Genomic DNA, 26,411 nt, shown 5'->3' with positions numbered 1-26,411 from the left:
TTCTAGACTTGAATTTCCAATTACCACGTTCACCTGAATAATTCATAGACAACTCTAATTTAACACATACAAAAGGAAAATCATTTTATTCCTCTAAAAGCTCACCCCTTTTCTGGCCTCTGACTTAATGACCCAAGTCATAAATGTACAGATCATCCTTACTCCCTCATCTCCCCAAAATCCAACCTATTCCATCTCCTATAATATCTTTCCATTCCATTCTCATTCCTCAGCCTCACTGCCTTTGTCTTAATTTAGATCTCAGTCCATAACTGGGTATGAGTAATAGGCACCTAACTAGTCTCACTTGCCTCTAGACTTATCACTTCAACCACTCATCCGTATACAAAATGATCTTTCTGAAGTACAAATCCTGCTTTTATAATAAACTCCAACAAGCTACTAAAGCTTAACATGCCTATCCTATAATTCAGCAATCCACTCAGACATAGTCTCAACAGAAATGAGTGTATATGCCCACCAAAACACATGGCCAGAAACATTTATTACAGTTTTATTCATCATGCCCATATACCTCCCATATTAGGTTGTATTTATTTAATTACAGGTATCCCCCACTAGACTGTAAAATTTTTAAGGGCAAAGACTATTCATATTTATATCTCTAGAAATTGGCCTACAACCAAATCACTAATAAGCTTTTCATGAACATTAATTAAATGGATATGTTTTTAATCTAATGAATCTATCTAGTGACATTATTATGGTCCCTAAATAACCTTTACTTGATTCTTCCAAATTCAGTCAAATAAAAATATGTACATATAAAGTCTGTACATACACAATAAAAGCATGTAATGCTTGATCATCACCTCTCAGCTGGACTGCTAAAATAAACAACCTTTTAAATTGTTCTTATGGTATCCATGGTGATCTTCTAAAAACACAAATCAGATGGTGTTGCGCCCCTACTTAAAACCTCCCACTGGCTTCCCATAATCCTTTGAATGAAATCCAGCCTTCTGCCAGACCTTGCAAAGCCCTTCCTACCTATCTCCTTGACTTCACCACCAAAACCATCTCCTTCCCTCTCTAGGCCCCAACCACACTGGCCTTCTTTCAGTTCCTAAAACACAGCAAGCTCATTCTCATGGAAGGCTCTTTGCATTTATTCCTTCTGCCTTAAATGCTGCTCAGCCTGTGCATGTTCTCAAGCTGGCCCCTTACTCCCTTCTTTTGATTGGGCAGTACTTACTCAGATAAATCCCCAGAGCAGCCCTCTGGTCAGTGTCACACTTCCCATCTTCCCCTGCCACACCAGATTACCTTATCTAGACTAATTTCTTGATAGTACTGACTTCTTTACTTGTTTGTTGCCTGTAAACACTCCATGAGTGCAGAGCCATTATCTGTCTTGCTCACCACTATGTCTCTGGTGCATAAAATAATGTCTACTACATAACGAATGCTCAATAAATATTTTGGAAAATGAATGGGAAACAAAGTAATACTGTAAGTAAATTGCATATTATTTTTAAATCTGAATTCGATGCATGCGAAATTCAATGAATACCTTGAAAAATACAAAAATCTGTTTTTCTGAACTAAAAATTTCAAGTAAACAAAGTTAACTGGTCCCATCTCTTCACAGCAGTTGAGAACTGCAATGAATTTATTAAAATGACTGTTCTGAGCTTCTTTTGAAGACCAATTAATTCTATATTTGGTTATCATGATTTTAAAAATTACTGAAGTCATGGGGGTTTTTTTCTCCAGAATTCTTTTCCCATCAAGATTGAGATGCTGAATCAAGCTACACATAACAAGGATCTCTCATTCTCTGGGGCTGACATAGCTCTTATTGTTCTATCTGATGTAGATGCCATTGGGCCAACTGTTAGCTCCGAAAACAGAGAGTGGGAATATGCACTTACTTGTCTTTTTACAACTCCAAGTGGGAATATCTGAGGAAATGAATATACAATCTAATCAACCAGCTACGTGATATAAATAACTTTCCCTTGATTCTTCCAAATTCAGTCAAATAAAAATATGTACATATAAAGTCTGTATATATACAATAAAAGCATGTAATGCTTGATCATCACCTCTCAGCTGGACTGCTAAAATAAACATAAATAAATATATTGCAAGAAATTTACTTGTGAGGTATTGGACTACCAAGCAGCTTCCAATACTTTCTGCATGCAAGATATCACGCAAAATACGTCAGGATTTCACCTGAAATCTTTATAACTTCCCCTTTTTCCCATACCAGGTTCTAAGCGTTGAACACAAAGGATACTGTTTGAGGTCTCCAAACTTATAAGAAGCTTTTATCACTGAAATAAACATCTCATTCTAGAATCCTAAGTTAGGTGCATTGCCACTTTATAAAAAGGCCCACCCACTGCATCAGTCATTAAACCCTGGGGGTGGAGGTCTAGAGCATCACTTGTTTGCCACAAATCCCACTTTCATTCATTTATTTATTCAGAATATTTCCTGAGCTTCCACCGTGTTCTGCGTACTACCACAGGACACTGTGGATACAGAAATGAACAACACACACACTCCCTATCCTCATGAAGCCAACATTCAAGCAAAGAAGATAATTTAACAATTGTCTAATGGCAGTAGAAATAATTGCTCCCTATAAAAAGCTGCTTAAAAACATGAAAGGATCAGATTTTGTCTTAGAGATAAGAGAAATTTCACTGAGGAAACATGGGAATAACAAGTAGGTGTGCACCAGGTAAATGGTGAGAGAGAGAACGTTTCAGGGGAGGGAACAGCATGTGCAAATGCCATGAAGTAACTTGGAATACAAGAAGGATAAAAAGAAGATGATGTGGCCAAAGGAGAGTGAACCAAGGGAGACTGGTGGAAGCTCAGCCAGAAGAACTTTGATATTAAACCTAATATCAGTGTGAAGCTTTTAAAGGGTTTTAAGCAAGTGGGTATATCAGGATCAAATGTAAGTGTAAATGTGAGTGTATCATGATGAAATGAGTTTACATGAAGAATGAATTACATGAAAAAAAGAAAAGATTCGCTTAGAAAACTACTGGAGAAAGCAACAGTGATGGGAGCAAAATTTCCTAAATGTGGATCATGATCTACATTTTTTTTTAACAGAGTCTCGTTCTGTTGCCTAGGCTGGAGTGCAGTAGCGCGATCATGGTTCACGCAACCTCTGCCTCTCAGGCTCAAGTGATCCTCTCACCTCAGCTTCCTGAATAGCTGGGACTATAGCTATACGCCACTGTGCCCAGTTAATTTTTTTAATTTTTGTAGAGACGAGGTCTCACTATATTGCCCAGGTGGTCTCAGACTCCTGGGCTCAAGCTATCCTCCTGTCTCAGCCTCCCAAAGTTCTGGGATTACAGGCGTGAGCCACCATGCCTGGCTAATCCACCTTTATCAGCATCACCTGGGGGTGCTTACTAAAAGTAGATTCATGGGCCCCACCTCCATCTTCCTAAATCCAAATCCCTGTAACTGAAGAAGGTGCACTCAATTCCGTTATTATAACAAACATTGATGATTCAGAGCCATGGTAACAATATTAGAGAAATTTCAATGAGGACAAAATGAAATAAACCACGACTGAAGTAAAGTCATCTGCTCCTACTGAGCACGGTGTTGTCACTCTCCTCTCCAACTCTCTTCCTTACCCACAGAAAGGGGCCAATTTTATTCTTTTTCCATAGTCATTGACTGAAACCAGTTTTATTCCGAGCAGAAGCATACACTTGCTTTAACTTGTTCCTGACTGCAGCAGATCAGAGGAAATGAATACAGAAGTCAATCAGTGTTACAAGTTCATTTTTGACTAGTAAATTTCAGATTGGGAATCATTATCTTCAGTTGTGTCTAATATTCAAAGCCCTTTTATATACACAATCTCATTTGATCCTCACAATAATCCCAGTGAGGACACTGAGGCTCAAATGGAACAAGCAATCTACCTGGTCACATTACTAGTAATTGACAGAGCCAAGAGTCAAAACCAGATCCCTCAGACTCCAAAGCCTCATGGAAAGAGCAGCACCAGACGGCCGAGTAGGTCAGGCCCCCCATTTGCTCACTAAAGACATCCCCATGTGCTGCCCTCTACCCTCACTCCACACATGCCAAGCAGTAAGGACCTACTCCATGTCAGATGCTGTGAATGAACCACAAACTCAGCAACAGGTCAAAATTCCATTTATGGGGTGCTGGAAGGGAAAAGACACCATTGTAGGCAAATTAAGTCATGGCTGTTCCATGTTACTGAAACCATTTGAAGACAAATACTGAGATTGCATATTAACAGGATAGAGGTCATGTGACTATGGGAAATTATAACTGTCTAAATTAAATAAAACATAGGTTTCTCTTTTCAAAGAAATGTAATGGTCGTGTCACTGGCAGTAATAGTACGTTTGGATTTTCAAAAATGCATTCTCCTCTCCTACTAAAAAAAAATGTTGCAACATTTCCCTTTCCAGGAATGTGATTTAACTTAAAAGCTAAGCTAATAATCACTAGCTATTTATTTGGTGAAAACAAAGAAAGCACTGTCTCTGCAAGTGGACACAATGGTCCTGGATGTGAAATGGATTTAAGTATCTGTTGTGAGTGACCATTATATTATGCAACCAATGGAGCGGCATGAATACCTATTACATAACTCCATACTGCTTTGTCATTCTAATTAAAGTGGGGACACTTTCCCTTCACATTAAAAAGTTTTCCTCAGTCACTACCATAGATTGTAAGTTTAAAAACTTATATTATATTGAGCCAGAGAAATAGCTAACACAGCTATTGTATCCAATGTAAATAATGAAAGAGAGGGAATAAGAAAAAAATGTTTTTTCAAGGACTAAGAGGCAACTGTGGAGAAGGGTAAAATGTGTAGGAGGTCAGGCTAGGTCTCTGGAACTGAAGAGCTGTGCTTTGCAGCTACATCTTAATTGAAAATGCAGCATTTTTCAAATCTGCTTATGCGATTTGACAGGCATCTTGCAGTCATTTAGAAGCACTTTACTCATTCATTTTGCCAAAAAGACAAGAGAGGAACAAACAGGCCACTGATGTCCTACAATAAAGCAACAGTCTGTGAAAGCATAACTAGTGGAAGAGATTTCAGTTTAATAGTTTTTAAGTTTAGCTGCCATATATTTCTCTGTAGCTCCAACATCTAATTCCACACCTTTGGGTTAAAGGTCTCTGAACTGGGAAGAAAGGAGGCAAAACCTTTAACATTTCCTTCCATGGACCTGGAAGAAAGTTGTCCAGGTTGTCAATGAGGTTAAGGAAAAATCAAATTTTAAGAAACCGGTACACAGCCGGACGCAGTGGCTCACACTTGTAATCCCAACACGTTGGGAGGCGGAGGCAAGGGGATCACTTGAGGCTAATAGTTCAAGACCAGCCTGGCCAACGTGGCAAAATCCTGTCTCTATTAAAAATACAAAAATTAGCTGGGCATGGTGGCACATGCCTCTAATCCCAGCTATGTGGGAGGTTAAGGCACGAGAATTGCTTGAGCCTGGGAGGCGGAGGTTGTAGTGAGCCAAGATCATACCACTGTACTCCAACCTGGGCAACAGAGTGAGACTCTGTCTCAAAAAAGAAAAGAAAAGGAAAAAAAAAAAAGGTACATTTAAATCACATAACAATGGTTATTTGTGGGAGAATTTAGTGTTTAATATAGGAATATTTTCCCAAGGAGGAACCCTTTAAACATCAACATTCTAAAAGTTTCATTTATTTGATTAAAATGTTACTGAAATATGTTATTTTTCTGCCTTCAAAAGCAGAACATCCAGAGCATGGTTTAACCTTTCATTTTCAGCTCAGTAGGCCATCAGTGCTACAAGGTACTGTAGTATCTTCCCCTAGAGAAAATGACATAAATAGAAGTGCTTATTTCAAAGCTAAATGATCTCATATACCTATACACTTTTCATATTTTTATGCCTGGTATTTAATCATCATCTCCTTCTTACATGCATTTATTTCACAAATAATCATGTGTCTTCCATCAGCTAGGTGCTGTTCTAGATTTTGGGAATACAGCAGGGGGCAAAAAAACACCAAAACCCATGTCCTCATGGAACTTACATTCTAATGTAGGAAGCAGCACTCAATCAAACAATAACAAAGAAACAAACAAACAAATAAAAAGGTATGTTAGACAGTGGTGTTAAGGAGGAAGTAAAGCTGAAATGGAGGATAGGGAGTCCAGGGTTGGGGGAGTTGCGATTTATTTATTTAAAAATTAGAGACAGGGTTGGGGAGAGTTGCGATTGATTGATTGATTGATTGATTGATTTTAAAAATACAAACAGGGCTCAATACTTTGCCCAGGCTGGTCTCATACTCCTGGGTTCAAGCAATCCTCCCACCTGAGCCTCCCAAAGTGCTGGGATTACAGGTGTGAGCTCTGCGTCCGGCCTTGATGGTTGCAATTTAGATGACTGATTAGAGAAGGCCTTACCAAGAAGGTGACATTTGAACATAGGCTTCCACTGGGATTGTCAGTTTTTGTTGCTATGAGTGTGTCTGCTTCTAAAAGCCCCATTTCCTTCAGATTTGCTACTTCTACTCAACTGGAACAAGGAACTTCATGTATGACTTTATATAAACAACCAACTTTATTATGCATTCAGAATCGACATGATATGCATTAAGAATGACAGCCTCCTGGCCTTTCCTATCAGATGAGAGCTATTTGGATTACTCAGAGAACTTTTTGATTAATGTTCAGTTTTAAAATATGCTTTGGAAAGCTGAAATGACCAAAAGCGAGAGGACGTTACTTGTTTTTAGAGTATATAGGCTTACGTATTTAAAACTTTGGCCTCCCCCAAAGTCTGTAACAACGAATTAGCCTGTTACTGCTGCTACCTTCCTAGCTATGCTTTTCTGACTCCTAGGCTAACTGGTCTCTACCTTTTGGTCCCCTGAACATGACATTACCCACACTTGGCCTGCAATACTCTTTTATTTTCCATTTTCTCTATATCATTCATTCTTGCCACTTAAAGTATCACCTATGTGTAAATGATAGCCAAATGTACACCTCTAACCCCGAATCTCTTCTAATCCAGAAACACTTCCAGCATGATATGTCTAAAATTCAAATAATTATATCACTACCCTCCCACCAGCACCACAAAGTTCTTCTCAAAATCTCTGTTTCTACTAATGATACCACTGTTCTCTTTGTTCAAATACCAAGACCAAAAGTCTTGGAATTATCTTTGGCTCCTCCCTCTCAGTGTACAAGCACTCACCAATAGCTATCAATGTTTTCTTCTAGGTTTTTATTTACTCTACTGATAGGAGGAAATAAAAATAACTATTAATCCAGACATAATTATGCTCAGTTATGAAAAATGATTGCTGCAGGATATGTAGAAACCTGGGCAGAGAGTGATTATGCTCTTGTAGAGGTGTATCCCAGACATGTATCCCAAACATTAGGAAAGCATTATTATATAAACCTTCTTTAACAGGGAAGAGGCTTCAAGAGAGGTGAGACAAATATTTAGAATATGCAATGAAAGAAATCATCTAAAGAGATCAAGGTGGTTGTATATGTTTTCCAAATTATAAAAGACAGAAAGCAGGTCCCATAATTAAACTGTACATATACTTAGGGTAGCACATACTTATAAAACATAGTAACATGAAAGTGAATACTATAATCAACTGAGCCTTATCAAAATTGTTAAGGTCAAGTAAAAGGACTTTTTTCAGCTATTTTAGGAGCAAAAATAGGAAGGGAGTGGTTGCTGATAGGTGGGGTAATGTTAACTGATAACACAGAAAAAGCAGAACTACTTCACTCCTCTTTTGCTTCTATCCTCCCTATCAAGGAAAATGATCTTCAAACTGGAAAGGGTAGGACCAGCATGGTGAAGAGGAAACTAAAGCCAAGATAGAGAAGGTGACAGTAAGAAAGCACTTAGCCCTTTAAGTGATTTCATGTCTCCAGGGCTGGATAAATAACCTGGAAGGACACTAAAAGGAGCAGCAGATGTGATGAGTGGAATCTTCCCAGAAATTAAAATCACAGTGGTGTCTAAAGGGCGTACAAGAAAGTACACCAATTTTTAGGCAGGAATTAAGGCAGACTGAAAACAATGGACAGGTAGTTCTGCCAACAACTGTTGCCAAAATCCCAGATTTGGTTTGTAAGCAATGATCACTACGAACTAACATAAAAACACCGAGAAAAATAAAATCAGCCAGGCATAGTGGCTTGTGCCCATAATTCCAACACCTTGAGAGGCCAAAGCAGGAGGATCACTTGAGCCCAGGAGTTCAAGATGAGCCTAGGTAACATAGCAAGGCCCATCTCCAAAAAAAAAAATTAAAAGAATTAGCCATGGGAGTTGCATAGGCCTGTAGTCCTAGTTATTCAGGAGGCTGAGACAGGAGGATCTCTTGAGGACAGAAGTTTGAGGCTACAGTAAGCTATGATCATATTGAACTCCAGCTTGTGTGACAGAGCAAGACCCTGTCTCTAAATTAAAAAAAAAAAAAATCTAACTTTCCATCCTTTTCTGATTCTATACAGGTAACATGGAATGTTACAGATATGATATTCATTCACTTCAAATAACTATCCCACCAACTCTCTCCTTAGATCTCCATAGCTACAGTGGAACTCTGTACGTTGAATAATTGTAGAGTTGGCTAGATACGTATCCAAATCAGATGTCACGGAATACTGAATGGTGAAAACAATGTTAATTGGCAAGCTTTGCTGGGAGTGGGGAATGTCTCCAGCAATATATCACAGAGCTTTATCTCTAGCCATGTTGAATAAATCATTTTAATAAATAAAGTAGATAATTATACAGAACCTTATTAAACTACACTGAAAGTTATAGCTGATACATTGGTTTACTGAATCAAAATTTTAGATGATTAGCTAAGATGAACAAAATTAAAAATAAATATTTTCTATATTTAATTTTTTAAATGAAACTTCCAAGCACAGGTTTAATGAAACTTAGTTTAATAATAACTCACATTTTTGAAGAAAAGAATCAAAGAATATTTCTGGCTCTAAGTCTTGGGGGTAATATGTTTATAGAGGCCTAACTGAAGTTCCATACAATAACACAGTTAACATCAGGTGGAACTGTATGAAGTTGCCAATATTTAACTATTTTTAACTTATAAAACTGGTGATTTCATACAGTTCAATCTAAGAAGATTATGTGTGGTGTTAAAAAAGATGTAAAAAGTGCTTTGGCTTGAGAGAAGAATCACTTATTACCTTTTGAGAAACCAGAGAGGACTCACAGAAGTAGCATTTGAGCTAGTATTTGGGTGATGTCTGGGGATTTAAAGAGAAAGGGAATTAAGGAAAGGAGGACATTTTAGACCCTGGCAACAGTGAGAGAAAAGACCCTAAAACAGGAAAATAACCCAGTTAGCTAAAGTGTGGAGTTGCAAAGGTAAGACATAGGAAATCACACCAGAAACGGAGATTGGAACTTGACTTTGCAGCCCTCAAATCACCATGATAAGTGATCTAAAATCCTACAATTTTCCTACTAAGGCCACCATTTGGCACATAGGAAGTGCTCAAATTTGAGTGAGTGAGTGAACAAACAAATTGTTTGCAATAAATATAAAACAAGAGGTCAACATCAACATAGCTCCTGACCGTCACTGGAGTCATAGTACTTTTCATCTACAAAGGACCTTGACGATCTTTTAGTCTAACTCCCTCAAAGATTTTGGGTGGCTATCAACAGGACTGGAAATACTCAAGCAAAGTACAGGCAAAAGGCTGCCTGTTCCTCTGCCAAGTCCTAGGGTAATCTAATTCACCAGGGCAAAATCTCCAAAGGAGATTTTGGTTCCATAGCTCCTAAATATTGTACTTTTGGATTCCTTCCTGAAAACGAACGCTATCTAAGTCCACAAGTTTCAGAAAAAAATGTTTGGTGGCTTTTGTGGGCAATTGTTTTTAAAAAGTCAAACATGTCTAAGGTATAATTTTTAACGAATCTGGCTCCAGGAGAAAAAGCTGAAGCATTAGTCACATGGTTTACATTTCTTCCTCTTGCCTGCCAGATTTTTTTTTTTTAATTAAGAAAAGAAAAATGGGTCAGCCCAAAAGAATTTTTACAACTGTAGGAATAAATACAAGGCCCATGTAACCCCATAAACTTCATTTTTGGAGCCTTTTCTCCCTTCTCTCTGTGGCTTACAGTGTCATTTATTTAGAACCCAGCCAAAAGTACAGCCCTGGTGACCACCACAACATCTTTTGTACTGTAAGGACATGTTTTCTGTCAGGCAGGAAGAAAACAGATGTGCTCCTAGATTAGAATACAGCCTCTTCTGATTTCAACAGGATATGATGCAGGGAGGATCTGAGGGTCACAGGGAACCCTGTCCAATTCATCTTGGCTCTAAGGTCATTAGGAAATCACCCTGCTTCTTAGAAAGTATCACCACTCATGAGACCATTTTGAAAAAGTCTCCAAGATGCAAGTAACCAGACAAAAGTCATTCTTGGACTCCAGGGACACTTTAGGGTTGAGCACACAGGTCCAGCCTTCAGTAGAGAGAACTGCAACTATCCTTAGTTCACCCTTCACTCTGGAAGTCTCCTGAGTGGCCACTGCTTTTAGGATGAGCACTAATGTTCAGGTTTACTTTCCTGCAGGGTCTGGTCTAGTTGAAGAGTCCCAGAATAGCTTTTACCAACCAGACCTAAAATCTATGAAGTGTTCCTAGTACCAACGTGCCCTCTTACAGAGCAGACCAGGCCTCCCGCTAATGCTTCAGATTAAGTCAGGCCACCCCAGGTTACTAACCTTCAAACTTTTTAGCCATGATTCATAGTAAAAAGAAAAAATACATTTTACATGGGATTCAGTCCATACATGCACATACTTAAAACAAAAAGTTTTACAATAATGACATGCTAATATTTTCTATTCCATTCTGTTGTAACTTTAAAATATGGATTTTTAGCCCACCTAATTGACTTCAGAATCCACAAATAAACCACAAGCTGCATTTTGAAAAGTAAGGCCTGAGAGCAACACTGTCTAGTAGAAATATAATGCTAGCCATAGGCAATTTTAAATTTTTTAGTTGCCAAATTAAAAACATTGAAAAGAAACAGGTAAAATTATTATTATTATTATTATATTATTATTATTGTCTTAAATGGAGTTTCGCTCTTGACGCCCAGGCTGGACTGCAGTGGCGCAATCTTGGCTCACTGCAACATCTGCCTCTTAGGTACAAGCAATTCCCATGCCTCAGCCTCCCGAGTAGCTGGGATTACAGGCACCTGCCACCATGCCTGGCTAATTTTTGTAGTTTTAGTAGAGAGAGGGTTTCACCATATTGGCCAGGCTGGTCTCAAACTCCTGACTTCAGGTGATCCACCTGCCTCAGCCTCCCAAAGTGTTGGGATTACAGGTGTGAGCCACCGTGCCCAGCTGTAAAATTAATTTTAATGATACATTTTATTTAACCCATTATACCCACAATAATATCATTTCAACAATGTGATCACTATAGGAAATTACTGAGATATTTTACATTATTTTTTCAAACTCTGGTGTGGGTTTTACGGGTACAGAACATTTCAATTAGGACTGCCTATATTTCAAGTGCTCAATAGGCACATATGGCTAGTCGTTACCATATTGAACAGCATAGGCCTAGAGAGTTCTGGATCCACATCCCCCAGAGCAAGAGACCCGCAATGATGTCTGGAAGCAGAAGGAAGGAGCACCATCCACTCCAGCTGAATTCCATTGCACGTTTGTCACATACCCTCATCTCATATGGTGCTATCAGGGTCTTCATGCAAGCTCCACACCCGGGATACAGGATGGGAGATTTTGTCGGGGTAAAAAACAGAAATGAGGCTCATTAACCAATAATAAGCATTATCACCTTAAAACTCCTCAAACACAAAGTCCAAATGCATTCTTTTGTCTGTGACATCAGAAACATAACAAATATCACAAACGATTAAACTAGAAAGTAAGTTTCAGAGAATTTATTCTGAAAAATATTTCTTGCCTATCACAAACTGAATAGATAGCATGATTGCAACTATGTTAAAATGTGTGCCTGTGAACAAAAATTGGAAAATAATAAGTAAAAGTGAAAAGAACAGTGTTATCATGGCAGAATTACAGATGACCTTCTTCTTCTTAAAAAACAAAATAAAACAAAACGGGCTAGTCATGGTGGCTCATGCCTGTAATCCCAGCTCTTTAGGGGCCCAAGGTGGGAGGATCGCTTGAGGCTAGGAGTTCAAGACCAGCTTGGGCAACACAGCGAGACTCTCATCTCTACAAAAACTTTAAAAATTAGCCAGGCCTGGTGATGTGCACCTGCGGTTCCAGCCATTTGGGAGGTTGAGGCAGGATAACCCTTTGAGCCCAGAAGTTCAAAGCTGCAGTGAACTATGATCACACCACTGTACTCCAGCCTGGGCGACAGAACAGCACCCTGTCTCTTTAAAAAAAAAAAAAAAAAAAAAGTATAATGTTGCTTCATCACTCTTTTAAGAATGGCATTCCTTAAAAAAAAGTCCATCCTTCTTTTCCAAAGCAAACATTTATACTATTGAACACCAATGCAAAGAAAAAGGCAAGGAAGCATGCAGGAAGTTTCAGAAGCCATCAGAACACTTGATTTTTGTTTTGTTTTGTTTGAGACAGAGTCTTGCTCTGTGGCCCAGGCTGGAGGGCAGTGACGCGCTCTCGGCTTACTGCAACCTCCGCCTCCCAGGCTCACGCCATTCTCCTGCCTCAGCCTCCCAGAACACTTGATTTTAATGGAGCCAATTACAGTTGGGACAGTGTAAATGAAAGCACCTAAAAACAGAATTCTGAATTTCTAGAATTCTGAAAACCTCCTGCATAAACTTTACATTTTGCCTAAGGTAAAAATTTCAAAGTTAAGAATGTAAAACCACAGAATAAAGAAAAGCGTTAGAGGGCCAGAGAGCAAGGGAATTGAGTTTTACTAATGAAATTGTAAAAGTATATGGAAAATATTATGAAATTTATGTCACTTACTCTCTTTTTGCCTGTGAGTTCTGGTAAGAAGGGTGCACCACAGAAAGTACACTACATGACAAGCCTGCAACATAAATCTCAGAGTAACAGGCCTCATCATTATGGGCATAACCTTCATTATTATGTTCATGGAGATGTGTCAGATCCCTTCACAAAAATGTGTTATGTAGGGCAAAGCCTTACTGGTTTGACACCAGTTCAATGCAGGTTTGAAGCCAATTATAGGCCTCAGATACCAGATATAATACAATATATGAAAATCCTAAGTAGAATAACTTCAGAATTCAAAGCAGAAACTGAGTTCCCAGAGGCCTATCCTTGACCCATGACTCAAACTTATATGTCACTAAAAAGTATATGGATTAACTCTAAATTCCAAGTCATTCCATCTATAAAGGTTACTGTCAAAACTAGGTCACTTCTCATACGATCATGAAATGTGTAGGTTAAGCAATGATGACAAAGATTAGGCAAAAGCATCACTTTCTTTTTTTATTGTATCAGTAGTTTGGAGTGTAAAATATAAGTTAAATTTAGCTGCTTCAATGTTTTCCTTTTGTTTCAAAAAATGGAATTTACAATATTACCAAATACCAAAAAAGTCACTAAAGATACATGTTCTATAATAAAGATAAGGCCAAACAATGTATAAGATGCTCACTAAGTACTAACTATGTCTCAAACACTGTCCCAGGTTATGGGAATGTGACGATTAATTAAATATGGCACCCACCCTTGAAACACTGAAACGAATAGGGCAAAGAGAAACTTTTTTTAATGTGGTAAGTGCTGTAATACAGCTTTTGGTAAAGTGCTAAGGAAACTCAGATAAAAAGATCGTTAATCCAGAAGACAGGCTGGGAAAAGTAGAAGAGTAAAGGTAACATTTGAGCTGCAACTTGAAAGGTAAGTAGGACTCATCAGTCAACCAGTGAACAGAAAAGCAGGGCAGGCAAATACAATGCCAAGCAGTGACACAGTGATAACAGAGCTGCACATAAATGTGAACTTCACTATGGCTGATGAAACCAAAAACTCTGGATTCTCTACTAAGAATAGGACCAGTCCTTCTCATGGAGACATAATCACATAGGTTATGTCTGGAGCTCCAGATGGAAAGAAACCTTTTAAACCATCTCTTGTCGCTGAGAAGAGGATCATCATCCCTGCTGCTGTAACAAGCAGCATAATAGTGAGCTCAGGTTGGGGCTGGGCACCGAAATCAGAGCTGCTGTCATCCGCACTTTTTATCTCAGCCATCTGAAGTTTTACGCGCCTTTATCCCTCAAGCAGACCCTCGTTTGTGGATTGTCTAGATCAACATTGGATAGGAAGTCATTTCTGTAAAGAATATCATAATCCTCCAACTCTAACCAAAGAACGTTCATGAGGAAACACTTAAATCAACTTTCAATCCCTGAGAAACACTTTTGTGGGAACAAAACAGCAGCAGATTCCTCCAGGACACCCTTAACAGTATGTTGTCTGAAAGCTGGTTCCTGAGGTTCAACTGGTCACAGGATCATTGCTTTGCACAAAAACAAGTGTTACACGCGTGCCTTGAGTCAGTGTACAAAGAGTCCCTTCTCCTCTACCACCACACACAGTCAGTAGATTCAGGGAGAATTCAGTGTTTGTCAGTAACACTTAACATAAGTAAATCACTTATTAAGCATCTTTGTAGGAGAGATTTAATTTTCAGTTACAGCTCTGAGTACAAGGGTCATTTAGCTCCGTAAGTCAGCTGAGTACAGGCACAAATGAACAGGGAAGGAATGCTGGGGTTCAAGTATCTTGAGAGAGAAGGAAAAGATCTTCAGATGCTCAGGGGGATCCCATATGAATAGAAAGAAGGTCGGATTTGTGGCCGAGCAGCCAAAGACCCTGGAATCTATTTTTAAGTCAGAAGAAGGACAGGAAGGAACAGGAACAAAAAAAGGAACTCACACAAGAGAAATGGAAAGCAAGAAGGAAGCAGCTATAATCAGCAAATGGAAAGACAGTGAGAAAAACAGATCTTTAAAACTGTGTTCCTAACAGGGAGGCCAGGAACACTGCTGGAAACGACTGCAAGAGAGAAGAAAACATAGAAAGCAGCGACAGGACTACTCAAAGGAAGTATTTTAAATGTCTACATTTTATGAGGGTCAGTGTTGGTCAGTTGGTATCATTCTTGCCTCTGGCATTAGGTCACAAGTTCAAGTCCTACAATGGGATTTCCCTTCAGACCAAAAGTTAATTTTCCAGGACCTCTGCAAAGATGGAAGCACTTTCCATTCCTTGGTGCATTATTAGCTTCACCATCTTTCTCACAACAAATTAAAAGTACCAGAAAGAAAAAGAAGAATCAAAGAAGAAATAGAACATTTTCAAACATAAGATATCCACTGCATTTGTCTTAAGAATCCTGTGAGTATGGGGTATTTTTTCCCACAACCAACCTACAGACAGAAGCCTCGCTGTGCGCATTCTCAATGCACCTGGAATCCCAGTGGGGACACCGGTGGTGGCAGAGGAAGTGCTACTCCTAGCTGAACATCACCTCTAATTAGGCAATCAGCAAGTGGGAAGAAAAGAAAGTAGAAAAGATTGCCTCTGGAATGAAGGAAGAAAGGCAAGACTAATGAACAGAGCCACACGCCAATCAAGCACTTAGGTGGTGAGTAGAGAGAAAAAAAGAGAGGCCTCTAGATTAAATGACAGTAAGAATATCCTTTTATTTGTATAACGACTTACATATTAAAAAATATTTTTATATACATTAACTCACGTGATCCTCACAAAAATCACAGGCAGAGTAAAAACAGTTATTATCGCCATTTCACAGGTGAGGAAATGGAAGACTCAGAAAGTCATGTGATTCAGAAAGTCATAACCTCACAAGCAACTCAGCTCATTCCTGGCTGAGGCACTGGGGCTCAGGCATTGTATTAGCTAATCAACATGTAGCACAGTAAGAAATTTTATCTTTATCTCATGTAGTTTAGTCCAGGACTTGAAATTGATGGTGCAAGAACAATTTGCTAACATACTAAATTACATCCTATTAAGAAAGATTAGCATAATGCTTACCAAGCAGTTTTTAGAAAAATTGTTTCCTACTCTTTGATTTTTCTGTCAGAAATGGCAAAACAGAAGACAGAATATGGCCCACTGTTAAATAGTGAAATATTTTTTAAAGCATAAAAATAATACCAACAAATTACTATAGAAAAATTGAAGGAATTCCAAACGCAAAATGTTGGACCCAAGGAATAATGCAGTCTCTCATTATGTGAGGAGCCAGAGAGATAAAATACAATAGATGTTATTTCTAATATACGAGGATTACTAAACCCTGCCATGATTGCTCCTTCCTCTCAAATGTACAAAATGAGAGAGGGATGTCAATGACATGTCTTAAAACCTTGCTAATACTGTTTCTCACACAATCTGGGGTTACATATAACACCAAGCTTCAGGAGGCCCATGTAAGAAAGCCACCCAGGTCTCTCCAAGATTCCATGGCAGGGTTCGAAAGGGCGCTGACAGTGGGGGTGCTGACGAGAGCCCCACCATCCAGTGAGTGAGTGCATACCGTGCCAAACACCTTACATACACAGCTCATTTACTCCTCACAGTCATTCCATCAGGAAGGCACTGCTATTCTCCCCTTCACAGGTGAGAAGCTCAGGCCTAGAGAGGTTAAGCAACTTCACAGCTCAGGCCTGTATAGCTCACATGTGGCAGATGTGAGTTTTGCATGGAAGTCTGGCTCTAAAGCATAGGTTCTTGACCACTGCACTAAGCTACCTCCCTATACCAAGGTTCCTGCTGAACATACCCCTGAAAAGGAAAAGCAGCCAGAAGGTGCCCGTGTCTACAAAGTCCCCAACTAAGCTAATTCCCTAGCCAGGCCTTGATGGCTCCGGACCCTAAAGTCATTTTTAAAACAGACATGTTTATTGTGTCATGTCTTTAGAAGGGATCAGCCTTTGGACAGAAAGTGGCAAGTCTTTACCCTGTGCTTCACAAACTAACCAAATGCTTCAATTACCTGAGTTTTCTATTTAGGAGTATCAGTTATCTCAACAAACAATTTCAAGTATTGCAATTTAATTTTTTTTTTTTTTAGATGGAGTCTCGTTCTGTTGCCCAGGCTAGAGTGCAGTGGCACCATTTCTGCTCACTGCAACCTCCACCTCCCAGGTTCAAGCGATTCTCCTGCCTCAACCCGCCCAGCAGCTGGGATTACAGGCACATGCCAACACACCTGGCTAACTTTTGTATGTTTAGTAGAGATGTGGGTTTTCACCATATTGGCCAGGCTGGTCTTGAACTCCTGACCTCAAGTGATCCACCCATCTGGGCCTCCCAAAGTGCTGGGATTACAGGCGTGAGCCACCGTGCTCAAACAAGTATTGCAATTTTAATTGGAAAAGTCATGACTATAAAGCATTTTATTTTTAGCCAATGTCTAATCCAGTTTCAGTTATTTTTACCTACATACTTAAATGTTCTTTTCTTAGATAAATATTGTCCACAGACTCTAGCTCCATCACTTCTAGTGCCAGAAGTTATGGGCATAATAAGAACAGCACATACCTATGGAAGAATTACTAGCAAGAGGGTTGCAGAGAGATTCAGTTGACATGACTGACCAAAGACATCCTACCCTTAGCAGAAAAGGTTGCTTTTGCCTTCAAATTGTCTTCAGAATTAAGAAACTGGAAATATTCAGCCTTGGCTTCATTTTTACAAAAGATGAAAATGAGTATTTAAAACAGCAGGAAACAAGGGGAAAAAGTTGAACTGCTGAATTCTTTGCAGAAAAGAAAAACATAAAAAACTTCTGGGCGAGTTTACATAGGATTAGATTAACTGTGCTGAAACAAATTCAAATGAATGGACCACAGATGGCATAAGCAATTAAATGCTAGAAAATGTAGGGTAATGAGTCTGTGAGAGTTTTAAAAAGATCTAGAACCACCAGCAACACCCCACCCCCAACCACCACCACTGTTATCCTCAGAAGTCGTACGCTGCATAACATAAAGGAGAAGGTGGCTTTGAGGAAGCAAGCCAAGCAGAGGCCCAAAGCATTGGGGAAAATATGCAGTCACATCAGTGGAAAGACACAGGTACTTCTACAATGATAAGACAAAAGGATCAGTGGGAAATGACATGACTCTGTCTCTCTCTGTACAAGACTAACTGACCTTCCTACAAGGTGGTGTCTTCTACCAAATGTTGTAAGCTTGTTCTCCTTTTAGTCCTTTCTTTCTTCCTCTGTTTTTATTCTTTTTGAAACTAAAAGTAGTTCTCCGAGTAAAGTCAATCAAACAATCTCAATAATGACACAATTAAGGGAAACCAAGCAAAACAGGACAAAGTCAAGCTTTGATCAATTATATAGAAGACGCCATAAGTGACATTATAAGGTGAACCAAATCCTAAAAAATAAAATGTGAAAAGACATTTTAATGTATAGGCTGTGTGTGTATTTAAGTGAGAGGGTGAGACTGAGAGGTGGTAGCAGTAAACTAGGGAAGCATTCTATCTTACTGAAATTTTTCTTTTATACAAGGAGTGAGAATGAGCAATCAGAGTGAGCCTCCAAGAGCAGTAATGTCAGCTGCTAGGATAAAGAGTATCAGACAGAATTTAAACACATTGTGTAGGAAGATGGAAAAAGACCAGGACACCTAACCATAAAATTTCTTGTGTCCCTAACAACACAATTATAAGTTTAACTGCTGTTTTCTAAAATACAACTCTGTAATCATAGTCCTGCGGGTTCCATATTTATTCTCTCCATGGTCTGCAGATTCAATTTGTTTGGTGTGTAGGGAAACAGAAGACTTTAAAAAAAGAAAAGAAGAAAGAAAAAGAAACCACCAGCTCTGCAAAGTTCTCTGGAATCTGAGAAGTCAAGCAGTGCTTTCTGCCTTGTTCATGGTGAGCCTAAACTGAGATTTCATCTCTAGACATGACACATCAGGCATGCCTGGATCTGGTTTTTCTGCCGAGCCTTCTAATAGGAACACAGGCATTTGCTAGTGTATATGGAGGAAGGCTGACTTGAAGTCCCTAGTACATTTCACCCAAAGTCCCCAGTACATTTCACCCAGTGAGAAGAGGACCACACTGACTCCAGAAAGCCTTTTGCTGACCTGCTCTTTGAAACCAGTGTGCCTGCCAGGAATCCTCGCCCTGTGCCCCGCCTACACTCATCCCCACCTACCTTGTCCACTCTGCTGCCACAGCTTCAGTCAAGTCCTCATCCCTTTCTTTACCTCATTACCATTAAAGAAAGCCTCCTCTTGGGTCCCCATGCTCCAGTCTGGCTCCCTTCCCATGCATCTCTGCTGCAGCTGTCAGTCATTATTCTAAAATGCAAATCTGACCATGCCACTCTGCTTAAAACTCTTCAATGACTATGCTAACATTAAAGATGAAGCAGATTCCATAGCTTAGCATTCCAGGTTCTCGGTGACACGACTCATGCCTTTCTCTCCAGCCCCCTTTCCTCTCCCTTTCCCACCAGGTTCCCTTATCTCTTCCCCAGGCTGAGCCTCACAGGGGAAGTCTCATTTCAGGCCTCCATGCCTTCCCACAGGCTGTGCTCTCTAGTTGGAATGCTGGCCCCCAGGGTTCCAGCCCTCATTTAACTCCTACTCATCCCTCACTTCTCCACTGAAGGGCCCTCTCCTCTGTGCAGCCTTCCTGGACTGCCCACCTGTCACTCACATTTGATTTAAATGCCCCCGATTCTGGGCTCCCCTAGCAATGGTTACACTTACCACAATATATTGCAATTAATTTAACTTTGTCTCCCTCATTTACTTGTAAGTTCCTCTAGAACAAGGAGTATTTTACTTTGTATTCTCAAGATTTAACATGGTGTCTGACATAAAGTAGGCTTTTGATGAATAAATGAATGGTATGGAAGGAGAGGTTAGCAGGCTCAAATGCAAATGAGCAGAAATATGCAGCAGCAGTGAGAGAAATATGCATACAGAAATATGCAACAGCAGTGAGAGAGTTCACACTGGATGTGTTTACTAGCAAATGACCCAGAAACTGCCAAAATCTCCAAAGAACTCCAAACCAACTCTATGTCTCGAGATAGTCACACCCGCTGGCAACCCAGTCACAGAGCTGAGCTTCTCTGGTGGAATGAAGTAACATTTCTTATCTTCCCCCATTTAACCAAAACTTTTCTTGCTCTGTTCATAGAAATTAATTTTTTATGTAAAAAGTATATGATGGTACAAATTAGAATGTTTTACTATATAGTGTATTTTTGCATATCTTAACATAAAATATGTAAGACAGTCAAAAGATTATGATTATATAGAAGGGGTAAGCTTAAAGAGACACATACACCATGGGCAAAGGAAACGAAAAGGAGTGGGATTGGGCAGTGACAAACTCCAGCTAAGCTCTAAAGTGGAAAGGCACAGTATTTACCTTATTTCCCTCATTTTCTTTCTAAGAGTAAAACTCCAAGAGGCTTTTTCTTTATAATTTCACAGAAATAAGAATAAAATATGTTCATAAAATTCTTTTAACAGAATATACATTTTTAAGTATAAGGAATTAATGTGTCTCTTATATTTATCCCATTATGTATTTGCTGGGAGTTGACATGTATTTTGAACTCAGTTGGGTATTCCCTGGACTGGTGAATTGAAATGGATATTCTTGATTACATGTCACATATTCCTAACACAGATCCCAACAGATTCTGAAAGCACCAAAAGGATCCAGTGTAATATCTCAGGCAATTTAAATTTACTGTATTTTCTTGATTGATAGAGGCTACCCTATCACTGGATTAATAATTTTAAAAACATATTTCTAAAGTCAAAATTAAAAATACCAGTTGGTTCATTTACAGATAGCTGCTAAATTCTGAAATCTACTTTCTAAAGCCTAAATTAAACATTCCAGTAGACACATATAATGCAATCCAAAGCCTGTTTTCCTAGATGAAAACAAGGATGACCAACTATAAACTAAAGACTCCTCTAGGGCTTATCTCCTTACAATTCTAAAATCCCACTCCTGCACTTTCCAACCACACATAATTGTAATGCTAGCCAATGCTTTTTAACTCATGCATTGCCTTTTTTTCCTCAACATTCAGCAGTAAGAGAAGTACAACTGGACCTCTTGGTTTTAAAAGACACTGGGGAATGTTCGTTAAAATGAATAATTGATACCTTTGTGCCCTACATTGTTCCCGAATGCGTGTACGACAGCTATAATCACTATCTAATTGATTTTTCTTGCTCCCATGCCCCTCTCTTCTTCTTTGTAAGTGAACATCTTCATGTAGACTTTGTTTTAAATGAGAACCCACTATGCATTCGTACTTATAAAAACAATTAGTCCCCCAAAGAAGGATGAGGCATGATCTATTCATTCAACAAACATGTATTGAGTTTCTGCCAACTAGATGGTCATGGTTGCAAGCTTACAGTCTAACGGAAGATAACAAACAAGTAAACAGGCAGTTACAGCAGAGTGAGGTAAATGCACAACCAGGAGATGCAGAATGGACACCTCATCCAGAGCTGGGGGATTAGAGAAGGTTCCCAGAAGTGAAATTAGCTGAAAATTCTAGGAACTGTATGCCATTTGAAGGCAGCATAGATAGCAACAACACAATAATGCCAGGTAGAGTCAATCCGAATAGAACATCCAAGTGAGAGTCAACTTCTCAATCCAGATGTGACACATGGTTATCTTACCATCGTACCCACATAACCCACAATTGGCCACAATTTACCCAAATGCTACTTTCTATAACCTAACGTTTCTAGTTTCTTTTATTTCTACATATATTCAACTTTCTCCATTCTATTTCACTCTCTTTACCAGTCTCCCAGTTATCTTGCATTTTAACTCGGTCCCACAAACATTTATCAAGAGCCTATGTGGGAAACGGTGTGACAAATACTGGATACAGGGCAGAAAGGCCCCAGTGCCCTCCCACAAGGACTGCATGATCACAGAAGTACAGGGCTAAGAAGAGCCACGTGACTACCACTGATCATTCCACTGCCCACAAATTTTGCAGAAGTGACCTAGCACTCACAATCCTGCTTGTAAAACAAATATCCTCACTTGGAACTTATTTTTCGGACATATTTCGGCTGACATATTTTTCGGACCCTGAGTCTGTCACATTCTGAAGACAACAGCATGAACTCTTGACACCAAAGCCCTTCCCTAACAGTTGAATGCTTTTCCTCTGTCCCTTCGAGTATTCATCCTGAAATGGTACACTTCCTGTTTCCAGAGGATACTGATATTTTCTTAACTCATTTCTACATTATCACTGTCCATATACAACCACAACACTGGGACCAAAGACAAATAACAAGTTTTGACTCTTTGCTCTTCCAAAAATCACAAGATAAGTGAACGTCTGGGTGAAATTACTTCTTTTTTTAAGAGACAGAGTCTCACTCTGTCACCCAGGCTAGAGTGCAGTGGTGCAATCATGGCTCGCTGCAGCCTTGACCACCCTGGCTGACGTGATCCTCCCACCTCAGTCTCCCAAGTAGCTGGGACTATAGGCACACACCACCACACTCAGCTAATTTTTTAATTTAATATTTTTTTTTTAGTAGAGACGGGGTCTTGCTATGTCACCCAGGCTGGTCTTGAGCTCCCGGCCTCAAGCAATTAGCCTGCCTTGGCTTCTCAAAGTGCTGGGACTACAAGAATGAACCACTGTGCTAGGCTCGGAATTGCTCTTTAATGTCTCTTCCAATCCTAAGATTTTTAAAATTTTGTGGCATAATTGAAGTCATTTTTCTTTGAGAATTATAGGTGGGTAAAATTATCCCAGCCTAAGATGTTATTGTAAAGGGAAAATAGGTCAGCATTTCAATATTTGGTTTTTCAAAGTTGCCAACATAATCTCACTGTCAATGGGCAGGGATGCAGCTGCATGTATAAGTAAACTGGGCCTGGGACATACTTGGTTATAGTTTTCCAAACACAGGGTTTTACTTTAAAAGATCAACTGAACACAAAGTTTAACAGACAAAATAAAAAAGAATGACCTAAATGTTTTGGACTGTATAATACTTCACATCTGAGGATATGTAATTATTTTGCTCTCCTCCCCAAAATTGAATCTTAATTATGTTTTGAGATCTGAGTACTATAAAATATAAAAATTATATTCCATCTTTTAGGCATCTGGAATAAGCATTACAGACATGTAACAGAGCTATGCCTACCCTCATGTGCTACATAACCTCATACATATCTTCATATCTTCGATGCACCCTGCTTTAAACCTCCAAAATGGGGAGTTTAGCAATGAGATACATAGCTTCACAACAAATATCTCAATTTGCAGCTTAAGTTATCACTCTAGACATGAAGAAAAGAGAGTTACATCTCTCAAGTCTTGCAACATTAGGGAAAAGCATCCTCAGTCTTTTGAGCCAATGTTCTTTTCTACTACTATGGAAACAGCCTTAAGGTCCCAGGAAATTCTTCATAACAAGGAGCTAACCATCTGGATTTGAATCTGGTGTTTACCACTTCATAGCTGTGTGACCCTGGCAAGCAATTTAACCTCTCTGGGCACTAGTTTCCTCATGTTAAAAAAGAGAGAGAGAGAGAGAGAGATCATCACAACACCACCTTCCTCAGAAGGTTGTTGTCATACTGCAATAATTTCCTCACCTGACCCCATTCTCTAGTAACTCTGAAACTAGTTACTTTGAAGAATTTTGAAAGGGTACTGGAATACAGGAAAACAAACATGGGGAAGCCACTCGGTTCTAAAGAGAAAGGTTTTGTAATTGCTATGGCTCAATGGGTTGAGTCACATTTAATTAAGTCTGGAATTTTCAAGGACAAAAACAGAACTTCCCAACAGGACACCTAAGACAAGAAAACATGTAGATTAGAGCCGAAGAACCCCTAGGAACTTGCAATTAAGGAGCAGGCTGGTAGCAGTAAATCACACTTTATTGAAATGGGGGCAAGGGGGACAGATTCCTCCATCAACTAAAGCCAGTCTTTTCACATTATCCTCCTTCTCAATATTTCATATCTACTGTTGAATCCAGGGTGAATTAACTCTGAACTATGTATAAATTTGAGAACGCTGGGAGAAGAGAGAAAGAAGAAAAGAAGTGAAGTCCAGTGAAGAGAACAGTCAGCGGGCATTGCTAAATAACTCTGAGCATCTAAATACATGAGTTTGTAGATGTGGGGCATACAGAGTGAACCCCTCCATTTCCAGTGACTTACTCATAACTAATGTTGTATATGGCTAAAAACTAAAACAGTCACCCAAGCAACATCAGTGTCATTAGAAAGAGAGGAATAACCTGATACCAAAAAAAATGCGATGACCCTTTTGAAGACAACTGGTTCAGAAGCTGTGAATCATTCTGAAACAGCTAGAGGCCAAACCACATGGACGCCACATTTAAATAAAATACACACACACAACCACCAAAAACAAAGTGATGACTTGTCAGAACTCTAGTTCTGCTTTCCCTATCAGGTCTGCTGGTGATGTACATAATTAATTTTAAAATCATATTCTGAGTAAGGTAGGTTCTTGGTAAGTAAAGACCTCTAGTTCTCACTGGAAGGTTCCTATCTTTCCAGACCACACCTGCAGATGTCATTAACAGTTTATGGCCCTCATGGGTGATACCTTGGCCCAAAGTACAGCAGCAGGAAAGGCCTAAGTTGAAGCAGCTGGGGAAGCCCAAAGCAACAAATGCCTGTGTCAGCAGACTCATGGCAGAGGAAGTGACTGCTGCCGGCCATGGGCCATCATCCTGCCTTAAACTCCCTGGAGTTACAAGTCACACATTACCACTACTCTTAACACGAGGACCTGTGCAATTCTGTGTCCTGTCCTCCTTCACACTCCACCTTTGAATGCTGCTCAAAGTATTCTGAATTTCCGGAGACTCCAAGCCACTAAAGATGGGATGCAAGCGCATAAATCTTCAACACTGTGAAGCCCATCGGCTAGAATAAGGCCAGCCAGGTGAAATCACACTCCATCCCCTCTATTCAGCCAACCATTATTTTCTTTCTCTAGGCTTTTTGGGTCGCCTCTCACTGCCTGGTCTGAGAATTACTTCTCTTTCCAGATCAAGAATCCCTTCATTCTTCCACATGTTTGACACTTGCCCAAGTAGTGATCCTGTCACCGAGCTTTCCATTTCTCACATTCGCTTTATTTGGGATGTGTTGAAAGATCTACTAGGTGATATCTACAAACTTGCATGATCTCACCCAATATTTTAGAATCTCAGTGGAAAAGAGTCCTGTTTACAGAAGCAGCATTTCCCCAAAGGCCCACCACTCTACACACAAAGTAGTAGGTATGAAGCATCCAATTGCCTTCTCCCAAGATATACAGAAGAGATCACAATAGGAAATCTACCACGCCTCAAAGGATGCAGACTTGGAATGCTCTGTCTCCTGAGCAGTCTGGGTACCTCCTAGAGATACAGGAGCAAGGCAGACACTGACAACATCAACAGGGGGAGGGCAGAGAGAGACAAGGGTGCCTTCTGGGCAAAGCTGCTTATGGCTCTTGTCTAAGAGAGTGCTGCTCTCTGGGCCTGTATTCTGTGTGTCATCTTCTGCCACTCCACCCCCAATCTATTTGCCAAAGACCTCAAGATGTTTCTAAAAGGTTCTAAATTATTGACAAACCTAGGGAAGATGCTTTTGAAAACATTATATACAAAAAGAGACCTGTTCAGCTACTGCAAACACTTGGTCATTAGCATTTTCCTTTTTAAAGTGAAAAGAGGAAAAAAAAAAGCCTGCCTCTGTTAAATAATAATGATATTCACAGAACAACAGACACTGAAATTCCAAAGTTCACCATCTCGCCAGCTTTACTCACCCCTAGCCATCTTGCTCCTTTATTGGCAGCCTGTTGAATCTGGACTCTTTTGAGGGTGACATGGTAAACAGCTCCTTCCTCTACCTCTTCACCCCAGTCCTGAATCGAGCTCTGCCAGGGGCGGGATAAAGAGAAAGAAAAAGAGTATTTTTTCCTCTCTGCTAACCACAATCTATCCCAGCTGCCTTGCTGCTTATAACAGCACTCAGGGCACAAGATGGGCTGTTCAAAATAAATATTACAATCCGAGCAATACAAGACACATTTTGATAGAGGGAATGCTGAGATTTTCTTGGCTTGTAGCCCCTTCCTGTGGTATCAGGATCCCCAGACTTTTCCATTTAGTTATTTCTCCTAGACTTGCTCACATATCTTAAATAGTTTGAAGTCTTTCTTTTTCTTTATAAAGAAACTAGTTTAGTCCTGATTAACTTGTCCCCCTTAAGAGAAAGGAAAAATAATTATTTGTAAAAAAA

At 39.6% G+C, this 26,411-nt stretch overlaps 1 protein-coding gene across 2 annotated transcripts in view; it reads right to left on the bottom strand.

Moving 5' to 3' along the window:
- Positions 1-26,411, bottom strand: part of RGL1 (ral guanine nucleotide dissociation stimulator like 1) — a 289,540-nt gene that overhangs the window by 98,579 nt on the left and 164,550 nt on the right. Inside the window, exon 2 of one of the 2 annotated variants that reach the window (XM_023203463.2) lies at positions 25,936-26,046. The exons of the other annotated variant lie outside the window; for it this stretch is intronic. Coding sequence (XP_023059231.1) covers positions 25,936-26,046 — 111 coding nt within the window. The remainder of the gene's footprint in view (positions 1-25,935; positions 26,047-26,411) is intronic. 2 annotated transcript variants of the gene reach the window in all.

This window comes from Piliocolobus tephrosceles, chromosome 1, assembly GCF_002776525.5.
Source record: "Piliocolobus tephrosceles isolate RC106 chromosome 1, ASM277652v3, whole genome shotgun sequence".
NCBI classification, from domain to species: domain Eukaryota; kingdom Metazoa; phylum Chordata; class Mammalia; order Primates; family Cercopithecidae; genus Piliocolobus; species Piliocolobus tephrosceles.
This window is presented reverse-complemented; position numbering and strand designations above follow the sequence as displayed.